General features: G+C 29.5%; 1 protein-coding gene across 1 annotated transcript; it reads left to right on the top strand.

The window, feature by feature from the left end:
* The first annotated feature begins 9,290 nt into the window (after positions 1–9,290).
* Positions 9,291–12,079, top strand: LOC117921858. Its single transcript, XM_034839812.1, has 7 exons — positions 9,291–9,367; positions 9,572–9,695; positions 11,091–11,212; positions 11,311–11,457; positions 11,551–11,676; positions 11,769–11,910; positions 12,057–12,079. Exons 3-7 carry the CDS (start codon positions 11,111–11,113, stop codon positions 12,077–12,079), a joined length of 540 nt encoding a protein of 179 aa, XP_034695703.1. The 5' UTR covers positions 9,291–9,367; positions 9,572–9,695; positions 11,091–11,110.
* Positions 12,080–12,821: the final 742 nt, after the last annotated feature.

The following is a 12,821-nucleotide window of genomic DNA, read 5'->3' as shown; positions in this document are numbered from 1 at the left end:
GAAAGGGAAAATTATATCTTTTAATTGGGAAAATTATTTTCAATATTTATGTGTCTAAAATAATTTTAATGAAGTCTAGAATTAAGAAAAAAAATATCAAATCAAACTTACAAAGTTATTTAATAATTTATTTTTATAACAACATTTTGGGTGTCTAGAACTGGGTGAAAACAGAACCTTAAAAGACTCATTTATATATTCCATTTCAGAATTGTTTTTTACCTCAAACAAAGTTCTAAATTCATATTCAAGATGTCTAAAAAACCATACAATCTTAGGAAAAAATTTTAGAGTACCGTAAGTGAGTCAAATTGAATTTTCTTTTCAGGGATGCAATAAAACGAGCAAGCTGTCAATAAAAGATTTTGAAAAAAAAAAGTGATTTTTATGTAAGGGTCTCACCAAATCCCCAATTAATATATGCAAATCTAGCCTAGAATTATCCCATTTATTTTGAACCACAAGCTTGGATGAATGTTCCACTCAAAACCAATTTTTTTATTGAAAACAAAAGGGTGCAAACTAAATGAGTTATAGTTGCATATTTTTAAAAAATAAAGATTTTGACCTTAGGGATTCTAATTGAATTTTTTAAATAGATTTTCAAAAGGATCTTTTGAGAAAAAAAATTCTTTTAAAATGAATGAAATTCATTTGGAAACAACAAAACATAAGAAACAAAATACTATGCAAAACAAAAGAACACAAATGCACAAAGTAAAATTTTTAACAACCAAGCAAACTAAAGTGGTGAGAATATAGGCCAATCTTCGTTATTTTTCGATGGCCTTTAAAGATTGAATTTTAACAAAGAGACACCCAAAAAAATAAACTAAATTTTTTTTTTATCAAACTAAACAATGAGGTATTGATCAAGAGCTATCCACTAGAATCTCAAAAACACATAAAATAAAACACGATGGATTAAAAACTAAAATTAACAAACTTGAAAATATGGAAACAATAAATATGAGATTAACTAAATCAATTAACTAAAATTCTAGTAAACACACAGAATAAATATTTACAAACCAAAGACTAAGATTAACAAGCTTAAAAAATGCAAACAAAATCATGGGATTAACTAAATTAATTAACTTAAACCCTAGCCAAGTACAAAATAAAATATTGATGAAATCAAAACCTAAATTAACGAACTTGGAAACATGCAAACAAAAACACAAGATTAACTAAATTAATTAACTAAATTTCTAAGCAACAACAAAATTAATGTGACAAATCAAAACCTAAATTAACAAACTTGGAAACATCTAAACAATAACATAAGATTGACTAAATTAATTAACTGAAATTCTAAACAACTTAATAATCACAATGATCAATCAAACTCATGAATCATCAATTTAAAAAATAAGCATGAATTAAAGTATGACTAAAATTATAACTAACTTAACAACTATCAAGAATTAATCAAACTAGCAAGTTATCAAATAAAGATAAGCATAAATTAATCTAAAATTAAAATTATACCTAACTTAATAACTAACAAGTATTAAACTAACTAGCCAATGATCAATTTAAAATAAGCATGAACTAAAATTATAACTGACTTAACAACTAGCAAAAAGCAATCTAACTAACTAATTATCAACTTCAAATTGACATGAATTAAATTAAAACAAAGTAAAATTTTAAACTTTTAGAATTTATACAATGAATCAAAGAGAACTCTAAAATTTTTAAACTACAGTAAAGGATCAAAACTAAGTAAAACAAAAAATATATAAATAAAATAAAATAAAAAATCAACTTTTTAATCTAATATTAAAAAACCAAACATAATTAAACAAAGTTGAACTTCTTGAATCTATGCATAATGAAAAAAAACTAAAATGAAAGCAAAACAAATTGTTCTGGCTTATATAAGAATTGACAACTAAATAAAAAGGAATTGAACTTTTCCATATAGGATTAATTATATTAATGAATCAAAACTAATCTAAAACACTTTAACTAAACAAGATAAATCAAATTTAACTCAAGGCAAACTAAAAGTATGAACTTTCAAACATGAATTAAATTAAAAACTAAGGACTTTTAAGATAAGTAAACTAACAAAAAATCATTCAAGAATTATTAATTAATAAAAACAATACATAAACTAATGGATCAAAATCTAATTAAAAAAAAACATATCCAAATCAAGCGTCCTGAAAATAGGAACTTACCTTCAATCTCTTCCGTGATGCAACTTGTTTTCACTCAAGGTGCATGTCATGTCCTAAAAGTGGCAACGTGGTCTCTTTCCTTCAAGGGGCGAGCGGCTAATGATGAACTCCAATCGTGTACAGTTAACAAATAGTGCGTCTATTGGATGGGTATGCTGCTAAATGGCATGTCGGTGGAGAGAAGTTTCTAATCAACATGCACACCTATGCCCGAGTTTTGTCTCGTTGTTATTTACATAAGGTAATGGAGTGCAGTTGATTATCTTTAGTGGAATGTTGAATCAACTTAGAATTGGATTATGAGGGAGCTAGTACACCTATGAGTCCTAGTAATCTTGCTTTAAGTTTACATACCATGATGGCACAGTTTGTGAAAGTTGGATCGACTCTATGTTCATTCTTGTGCATAAGGGCATTTTGGTAATTATGCAAGGTTGCGCAAGGGATGATAAACAAGGTCTCTAGATTAGGCTATTAATTAATTAGATCACCCTATGTGGTTAGTTAATCAATGACCTGTTTTGGGTTAGATTAAATGACCCAAGCCTCGATGGGCTCAAGTCACTTAAGCCTAGTAGGCAACCTTATAAATACCTTCTTATAGGTTAGGGTTCTCTAATGACTTTTAGTTAGTCATCTTCCACCTCCAAATAGAGAAAGAGAGCCAAAACTTCCTCTCTTCCATTGCCCAAACTTTGAAGTGCTAAGATTATGGTTCGAGTCATCGAGTGGAAGATTTTGTGTGTATGAGACCTTCGGACTCTTCAAGATTCTTCTTCATATGATGGATTTTGATATGGAAACATCCAGATCACAAGTATGAGCACTTTTTATCTAGTTCTTTATTCTAATGTGGTTTTTTAAGCCAATTAATTTATGCTGCGTTAGATCTAAAGATCCCTAGGAATATATGAATGCACCCTACAAGATCCAAGACATGAAAATGGAGTAATCTGGAGTTCCCAACAATTATATATTAGAACAAAAGGAATATCGTTGCTTCATTCTGATTAGTTATAAATGATATGTTTTCACCAAGTTTACTTATTTGAGCATATACTTCTTTTTTTTTTGTTTCTTTCAAGTCTCATAATGTTTCTAAATTTGAACTTGTTCACATTGTTTCTTTCTTAAACAACACAAATATTTTCCTATAGATACTGATACTTTGATTCCTGATCGTCAAGCTCCTTTTCCTCCTATGACTACTCTAACACCTTTTGAGATTATGGATCCTCTTCCTCCATGTTCTTCTTAGCATCTTTATAAGTGTTCTTGATTACTAGATTTTTTTTATTCATCTTATTCACATTTTTTTTACATCATTTTTAGTTTCTATTCACAATCTTTGTGAGTTTTTATCATATAGAGAAGTTGTTCTTAATACTCTTTGGCAATAAACTATGATTGGGGAACTTTCTATTTTACATAAGATTGATACTTGGTAAGGTGCCATTAGTTCTTATTGGGTATATACAATCAAAACTAAGTCTAATGGTTTGATTGAGTGGTACAAGGCTCAATTGGTTGCTAAGGGGTTTTCTCAATAAGATTGTATAGATTATGAGAAGACCTTTGCTCCGATTACAAAGATGACTACTATTTGTACTCTTATTTTTGTTCAGTGGCATACATCTTAGATGGATGTTTAAAATGCCTTCTTGAATGGTGATCTTTAAGAAGAAGTCTACATCGTCACCTTGTGCTTGGTTTGTAGAGTTTTTTTATGTGCTTACTTTTCTTGGCTTTCACCATAGTCATCACAATCCTGCACTTTTTCTAAAGTGCGGCTCTTCTGGTCGTATTCTTCTTGCTTTATATGTTGATGATATGATTATTACAGGTTATGATGTTGATGGGATTTCAATGTTGAAATCCAATTTAGCTTATTGTTTTGAAATAAAGGATTTAGGTGTTTTACGATACTTTTTTGGTATTAAGGTAGCCTCTTCTGAGAAAATTTATATTCTCTCACAATCTAAGTACACAATTGATATTCTCAATTGAGCTCACCTTACTGATACTAAGACTATTGATAATCCGCTAGAGGTTAATGTTCAGTATTCTTCTTCTGATGGTAAGCCCTTACTAGACCATGCTTTATATCGTACTATTGTTGGCAACTTGGTCTATCTCACTATTAGATATTCAAACATTGCTTATGATGTTCACATTGTTAGTTAGTTTGTTGATTCTCTTACTACAGTTTATTGGGTTGCTATTCTTTGTATTCTACGATATCTTTGGGGCATTATATTTTAAAGTCTTTTATTTCCATCCACTTCCTCTTTAGAGCTATATGCCTATTCTAATGCTAACTGGGCCACTGATCCTGAAGATCAAAAGTCTACCACTAGATTCTATATATTTTTAGGAGATTCTCTTATTTCTTGGAAGAGCAAAAAACAAACTATTGTTTCCCAATCTTCTATGAAAGCTAAGTATCGTGTTATGATGTCTACCACCAGTGAGATAGTTTGGTTGCATTGGTTACTTGTTAATATGAGAGTTTCTCTATCTTGTCCCACTCTGATGTATTGTGATAACAAGAGTACTATTTAGATTGTTCACAACTTCGCTTTTCATGAAAGGACCAAATATATTGAGATTGATTGTCACCTCACTTGTCATCACTTTCAACATAACACTCTTACTTTGCCCTTTGTTCATTTTTTATCTATAGATTGTAGATTTGCTTTCCAAGTCACACCCACTTCCTCATTTTTTATTTTTAGTTGGCAAACTCTCAATGCTTCTTGCAATTGCATCATGAGTTTATAGGTGGTGTTAAGAGTTATTTATTTAGTAGTATTTAGTAGTTTTATTTAGTTACTATTTCTCTTTCTTATTTAGTTACTATATTAGAATTATTGTATTTAGAATTATTCTTTTTTTTTTTATGTTTTATTCAGTTTATTTAAATCTTAATGGTGTTGTTTCTTTTTTTTTTTTTCAAGAGAATTCATAATAAGAAATCTTAAATTTTATTTTCCCTCTTTTTCTCTTTGAATCTCTTTTTTATTTCAACATTAGGGTCAATTATTGTTGTCGATTGCAAAACAAAAAATAAATAAATAAATAAATAAAAATACAAGATTATTTGTATGGAGAATTTCTATTTCCTAAACTAATTAATTATGACAGAGAGAATGAAGTTGAGTATTATATTCTCATCTTTTTCGTATTTTTGGAATAATAATTTTCTTCTTCCTTAGAAAAAGAAAAAGTTTGATTTCAATATTATTTATTGCATAATATGTAGAAAGTCCATTTTTGTTTCTTGTACTTACTAGTGGATTTAATCTTTCATGAGATTCATAGTTGTATTAATTATAACTTTCTTGTTCGCGGACCAAGCGAATTCGAAATTGTTTTTCATTACAAAGCATAACTTGTAATTAAGGTGAAGTAAGGCTACAAAAAATGAATCTCTTTATGATTTAAGTCATTTTATTCAACATTTCTATAACTTGTAGACAAAGCCCATTTATGGACAATTCACCAATTAAAGGCTATTATTTTATTCATGTTTAGTTTATTATTAAATATTTGTGGTCATTTGTTTTTTAACTTAAATTTTAAAGTAACTTATTTTAAGATTTAAGAAAATAAAAAAGGTTATTTTTCATTAAAATAAAATAGTTTTAGAAAAAGTGATAAGTTAAAAAAAGGAAACTATTTAAAAATGATTTATGTCTTAAAATAACGTGTTTTAATGTTTAAGTAAAAAATATATTAGAAAATCAAACAACTTACTGTCTTTTTTGAGACAATGTATTCTATTTTAAAATTTGGAATTAATGGTAATTTTTATATAAAATATAAGATCTCTTAGATGCTTATATTACTATTGTAATCATTTTAAAAACTATTGTTTAAAAGAATTGATGTATGAAAAAATTTGGACTATTTCAAATTAAAATTTTTTTAAAGTGATTTTAAACCCATAATGTAAATTTAATTATAACCAAGTTTGATACATATTTGAGATGTTAATTGGATAATTCAATTTAACCTATTTGTAAAGAAGTCATCATTAATTTAATTGATCAAAGATTGAAGTGGCAGAAGAAATTAAATAGAAATGGTAAATAAATTTAAAGGATTATTGGAGAACCTATGTTATGAACAAGGTATCTTAGCATATAATTATATAATTCATATTGAGCTATCTCATAATAAGATGTCAAAATAGTAGATGCTTATTAATAAATTTTTGCTTTTCTTTATTCAATAAAAATAAACAATTACTTATGATCAATATATAAAATTTTAATTACATTATGTTTAATTTTGAGAAAATATTTAAAAGAAAGTATTAAAAGAAAATGATTTTTTTGCATCTATGAATGTTATGTGGAAATGTAAAAAATGCAAAATAAAAAAAAAAATCTCAAAAAATTTTCTTTCCCATTTTTAAATATGAGGTCTGCATTTCTCAATGTTTTTCCTTTTCTTCTTCATTTCTTCCATAACCATAGAAAAAATATATATATAACAAACATATTAAATCAATAGAGCTTCATTATTGCAAATTGATCATTATTATTATTTTTAATATTAGTTTTATTCATACATATAGGTTATAAAGATGTAAGAATGTTATGATTTGTTTTGCATATTGAAAGTTTTGGTACAATCACATATATTGCATGATAAATGACATATTTGCTTGTTAAAGTTATAAATATCATAAAACTCATTAGTGAAATTTAGATTTGAAATAGATTAAGTGGTTTTTGGGTCAATTAGTTCTTCACTTAATATTGGAATTCTAAATTTTGTTATAAAGATTGGAGTATTGGAGGAAATTATACAATTTTCAGGTAACTTGGAATAAGTGTGGCCATGGCAAGGAAACTTTCATTATAGATATTGGTAGACTGGCTATTGACTGTTTGGTTGGTAAATCAGACATAGAATGGTCTTTCATCCTTTGTTCAAGGAGAATGGGAGGATATTAAACAAAATAAAAATAAAATAAAAATATAAAATTATTTTTATGGAAAATTTCTATATCCTCCACTAGCTAATTGATAGAGATAATGAAAATGATGTTTTTATCTTTTTATTTTTTTTCATTTGATTTTAATGCAACACCTCATAGGTGTACGTGTTATCATGCCCATATGATATTAATGTCCAAAAAAGTCCAACAATTCATTATATCACAAGAGGATGTAATGCCATAGTTTATAAACATAATGCATGATCATAAATAATTTCTTGAAAGTAAGGTAATATTCATTTTTGCACCTCAACATAAATCATATGCATTTTGATCAAATAATAATTCAACATATATTTCATGCCTTTAGAGAAATCAAACAAGTGACATACATATAACATATGCAAGAGATATTTATTTTATGAAAAGGTTAGCAAAATCATGCATATCATAACTACTCACAAAAATTCTCATAATCAAAAGTATAATAGAACTCGTAGTATGATGGCTCCACAAAGTCCAAATCCTCTCCTAGCAAAAAAAAATATAAGTGGACTTAGAGAATTGGAAATTTTATAAAAAGGAATTCTATGATTCTAAGTTCTACTAACTCTCTTTCTTAATCATATAACACTCTCATTGAAATATGAAATTTCCTAAAAATTAAAGGTTAGGCAAATGGAGTTCAATTAAAGTGAAACTTGAGTAAAATAGCTTGTTTATGAGTGTAGAACCCTTCAAAATTATTTTTTGAGTTAAATATTCATCAAAAGATAATCGATTAAGCCTCAACTTAAATTAGTTCTAGATTGCTCAAAAATGAGTATGTTGCAATGCTTTTCCTTTTCTTTATCTTTCTCATCAATCAAGCAAGTACCAAAAATAATGAAAATGTCCTAATCTAATATATGATGAGCCTAGAAGATTTTAAAAAATATTTTATGAACTTAAAACAAAACCTAATAGTACCAAAACTCTCAAAAATAAAAATTGTCTCAGCATACCTTGCTGAAAATCCATAAATGTTTCCTTAATTATTTCCTTATTCAAACGAATTCATAATTGCATGAAATTAGATTCTATAATTTTCCTTTTGATTCTAATAACATATAAAAATAATTAAGAATCATGATAATTAGAAAAAATATCCCAGAACTTTAAGAAACATAAGTGGGTCAATGATGTCTTAGTTGGACCACTCTGTTTTCTTACCCATTTGTTTAAAATTTTTGTACTAGGCTATCAATGTCCAAATGAGGTGAAATTTATATGTTATATTCCTTAAGAAGTCTTGAAAATCATAATTTAGAGTAAAATATTTTATAGAAACAATTCCGAAATTTTTGAAAAGCATACTTGGTCTAACTATCCCTGTGAACCTCGCTGCTGTATTTCCCAATATGTTCGAAATTTTCTCATGGGGCAAACGTAGTCCAAATGTAACAAAACTTGAATGGTTAGACTCATTATCGAGTTTATCATTTGGTAAAAATAATTAAGGATTTCAATACTTTACCGAAAATTCCAAAATTACTAGCTGGTCATAATATCTATCTATATATATATATATATGGGAAATTCTACAATACCTCCTTCGGTACCATGCCTCCATTTTTTTTCATCCATTGGATGAAAATGATTAAATCTCAGCCATCCAAATGAAAAAGAAAAAAAAAATTTCAAAAAAAATTTCTACCGGTTACCTCCCCCTCCCGTTCTCTCTCCCATCTCTCCTCCTTTTCCCCCCAAATTTGCTCTCTTCCTCACGCATCCTCCATAGCCGTTCCTCAGCTCACCCATTTCCCGCTCTCATCTTTCTTCCCGTCCATAGCTGGCTGTCTCACGCATCCTCCATAGCCGACTTCCTCAGCTCACCCATTTCCCGCTCTCATCTTTGTTTTCTCTCTCTTTTCCCGTTTTTCTCTCCACTGATTCTCCACAGCTGGGTGAAGACCACGGTCGGCTTCAACCGGGCCAATCGAGGGTGACGTCGCAGACCTTATCAAAGACGTCTCCACAGCTAGGTGAAGACCACCTTCGCCGTCAACCGGGATCAAAGACGTCTTCACAGGTGGGTGGAGACCACCATCGGCGTGAACCGGGCCAACCTCCTCCAAGCCGACGTCTTGACCTCATCAAAGAAGTCTCCTTCAAGGACCGCGAGCTCAGGATTGTGGGCGAGGTCGGTGCCAAGATTCGAGTCTTAGACTTCATTTCTCCCGATGTCCAGGTCAGCTATTTTTTCTGCTAGATTCTTCTTCTCGAAGATTTTATGTAAATTTTCTGAATTTTTGCTTTCTCTCCCCCTACCCTGCATTTTGTCAGACGGATAATTTCGGTTCTTTCACACGGAGAATTTTAGTGGAATCTTCATAACCGTTGTGTTTTCTTCATATTTTATTTTTTGTTTAAGAGGTGTAAGGGGTTGTTTCAGGTTCTAAATTTAATGGTTTAAAAACCCGAATTGAAGACGTAGCTGGAAGAAGAAGAAGAGGGCGTGTAGTACTAAGGAAAGAAAGCTGAGAAGGACACAATTGTTTGTTACTCAAAAGGCGCTTGTATCCTAATTATTTGGCGAGTTCTATATAAAGGGAAAAAAATGTGAGTAGTAATTATGTGTTTTACAATATTGTGTCCATTATATTTCATGTTTTTTGTTAGATTTATGGATTGATTACATTATAGAAAAAGAGGGTGGTTAGATTATTGAACATTGAAAAAAATTATATGTTAATTTTTTCATCATTTTAAATGTAAAGATATTTAGGGAGGATGTTGTAGTTGTAATGATATTTGTATTTATTTGGCATTTGATTGATTGTAGTAAGATATAAAAATAAATTTATTGAAATGTGAAAAAACTTATGTTGAGGTAATGTGGTGGTGAAAGTATGTTTGATTTATTATATCCGAAATCATATTATAAAAATTGACTTAAATGATTTGATTTAATTTTTAGGAGCGAACGCGATGGTCTTGAAGTTGTTCGAAATCCAAAGAGGCCTATCGGCGCTTGGATACATTACTAGTAAGGGAAAATAGAAATATGTAAAATAATATGTTTTTTAATGTATTTTTTGTGGTTGTTATTGTTAAATTTGTTTGACATTGTTTTGTAGTAACGATCAATTAGCCATGATGAAAGAGAAGGATAAAGGAGTGAAGATAAATGATGATATAAGGAATAATATTGCTATGTCTAATATAATTACATTTTAAAATTAGAATTTAAATTATGTGACCAATTAATGTAGTTGAGGAAAAAATTGGGCAAGAAGTGGAATGCACTTTCAAAAGTAGAAAAGAAAATTTCATAGCAAAGTCCAAAGAAAGTTCAAAACAATATTCACTTCAAAAGGGTGTTGTTCCAAAGGTAATTTTTTTTTGTAATGAATATTTAATTTCTTTACTTATGTATTTGTTGGAAATTATATTAATGTAAACATGTTTGATGTTTGTGTATCTTTTCAGTTATATCTTCAGACTCGATGCTCCCCTGAGCGAGTGATTAGAGTGATTGAAAAATTGGAACCAAAGCAAAGACAGCCATAGAAGAAATAGGATTTGGTAGCCTCTTGCAACTTCGATGTAGGAAAATTGATCATGGGTTATGTCTTTGGTTGATAAATAGTTTTAATCCGAACACTTATATGTTACAATTGTATAATACTTGTATCAAATTATCCCTCATTGATGTTGAATTTATTATGGGATTGAGGGCAAGAGGGTTCAAGATTGGCATGAACAAAGATGTTGGCCATAAGAATGATTTATGTAAAAATATTGTGATAAAAAAGGGCGATTGCCATTAGTGATGTTAGAAAATCAAATTAGGGAGGATAAAGAGGGTGGAAACGATTTTAAAGTTCGTTTTGTATTATTTGTGTTGGGTGCATTATTGTGCCCAACAATGAAGCTTTTTGTGAATCGTTCTTTCTTACATCTTGTGGAAGACATCGATTCAATAAAGAAGATGAATTGGGCAGAATTTGTGTTGTCCTATCTTGTGCACGGGATTGAAGAGTTTAAGAAGAAACAACAAAGTGGGGTTTGCGGTTGCTTATTGTTTTTAATGGTAATGTCCTTGTAATTAATTTACATCATAGTGAATTACGATTTTGTTTTAATATAATTTATGAATTAACTATATATCTATGTCAAATATACTCGTAGTTATTCTACCACGAGCATATATCATTTGAAGAGAAATTTCTACCGTTATATACTCGACCTTCTCCTCGGATTACTGCTTGGGGAGATGATGAAGTATTAGACAGGAAACGAAGATTGAAAAAACTTGGTGGATATGCAAATGAGAATGTAAGTTATAGTTTTGAAAGTCGTTTACTATTTATTTAAGTTTTTAGTGATTTAAAATCTGATATGTATTATATTTTGATGAATATATTGTAGCTCAAAATATGGGTGATAGAAAATGAGATAAGGGATTGCGTTGATGGAAATGCAACGACAATGGCGAGCGAGAATGAGGACGATGAGAAATTTGTAATCAATCTAAACAAAGATGTTATTAAACGAGTAAGTGTTTTACAATATTCATCGTGACTATCTATATTAGCATTGATCCTTTGTATTATGATGTTATTAATCACGTTCGTATATATCACTAGGTTGATGGTGGGAACTTAATGGAGATGGATAAAACCTTTCAACAATTAAAGACGCAACTAATTGATATGGCTTATGGTGCAAGTAGTAGTAGTTGTGATAAAATTTTGGCTAAATTTGAGGAGAATTATACTACAGTGAAAGGTCTCTTCCTTAGATCAAGTGGAAAACCTTTGAGAATGCACGAGGAAGGATCGAAGAATGACATTCTCTCATGCGAGAGAAGTTTGGAAGATACGAACAATATGAATGTGAATGAACATTATCTTCACACTTTGTCAAATGAGAAGTTATGCACCGAGGACTTCAATGAAAAGAATGAAGATGCATGTGCTACATCAATTGAAGTGCATATCATTCCAGACGAAAATCAAAATATTTTACCACTTCCAATCAAAAGGAGTAGAAGAGATTATGGAAAGGTATGTATCATATAAAAGAAAAAATTATTTTCTTTACAACTACTTAACCATTACATAGTAAATAGATGTATATTAATGGCATTTTCCATATTAGGAACCATTACGAGCACTATGTGGTTATCCTAATCATGTCATGAAAACACGTACATCAAGGGAGAGGAAACCAAGTAAATTCAAGGTCTCCCGTTTGTACACAATTTAAGGAAGATGGTAAAACGCGAAGCATCAGAGGTATAATAGAAATAGTTTAATATCATTGTTCTTATTTTGATACTTAACATATATAGTTAATAATTATGTCTTGTTTTCGATTTAGTCAATCCCCATGTCCATTCGTGAAGACGTGGTGGATACTCAATCATTCAATGTACTTCAATCTCTTGTCGCTGATTATGTTTTCAATAGAGCATTGTCAAAAAGGTTGTCATGTCTAGAACATTCATAGATGTGTTGTTACAATTTTAGCCTTCATATGCTTCCAATTTATTCAAGTTTGTTTGAACATATTATTATTTTAGTGAGCTTCTTGTTGACTTTGGTCATGAACATGGAGTTCGTGGAGATTTTGAGTGCTTACGTCCTAGACAAAATTTGATGGATGTTGTAAGTACCTACTTCATTTATATCAAATGC

This window comes from Vitis riparia, chromosome 9 (assembly GCF_004353265.1).
Source record: "Vitis riparia cultivar Riparia Gloire de Montpellier isolate 1030 chromosome 9, EGFV_Vit.rip_1.0, whole genome shotgun sequence".
Lineage (NCBI taxonomy): Eukaryota > Viridiplantae > Streptophyta > Magnoliopsida > Vitales > Vitaceae > Vitis > Vitis riparia.
This window is presented reverse-complemented; position numbering and strand designations above follow the sequence as displayed.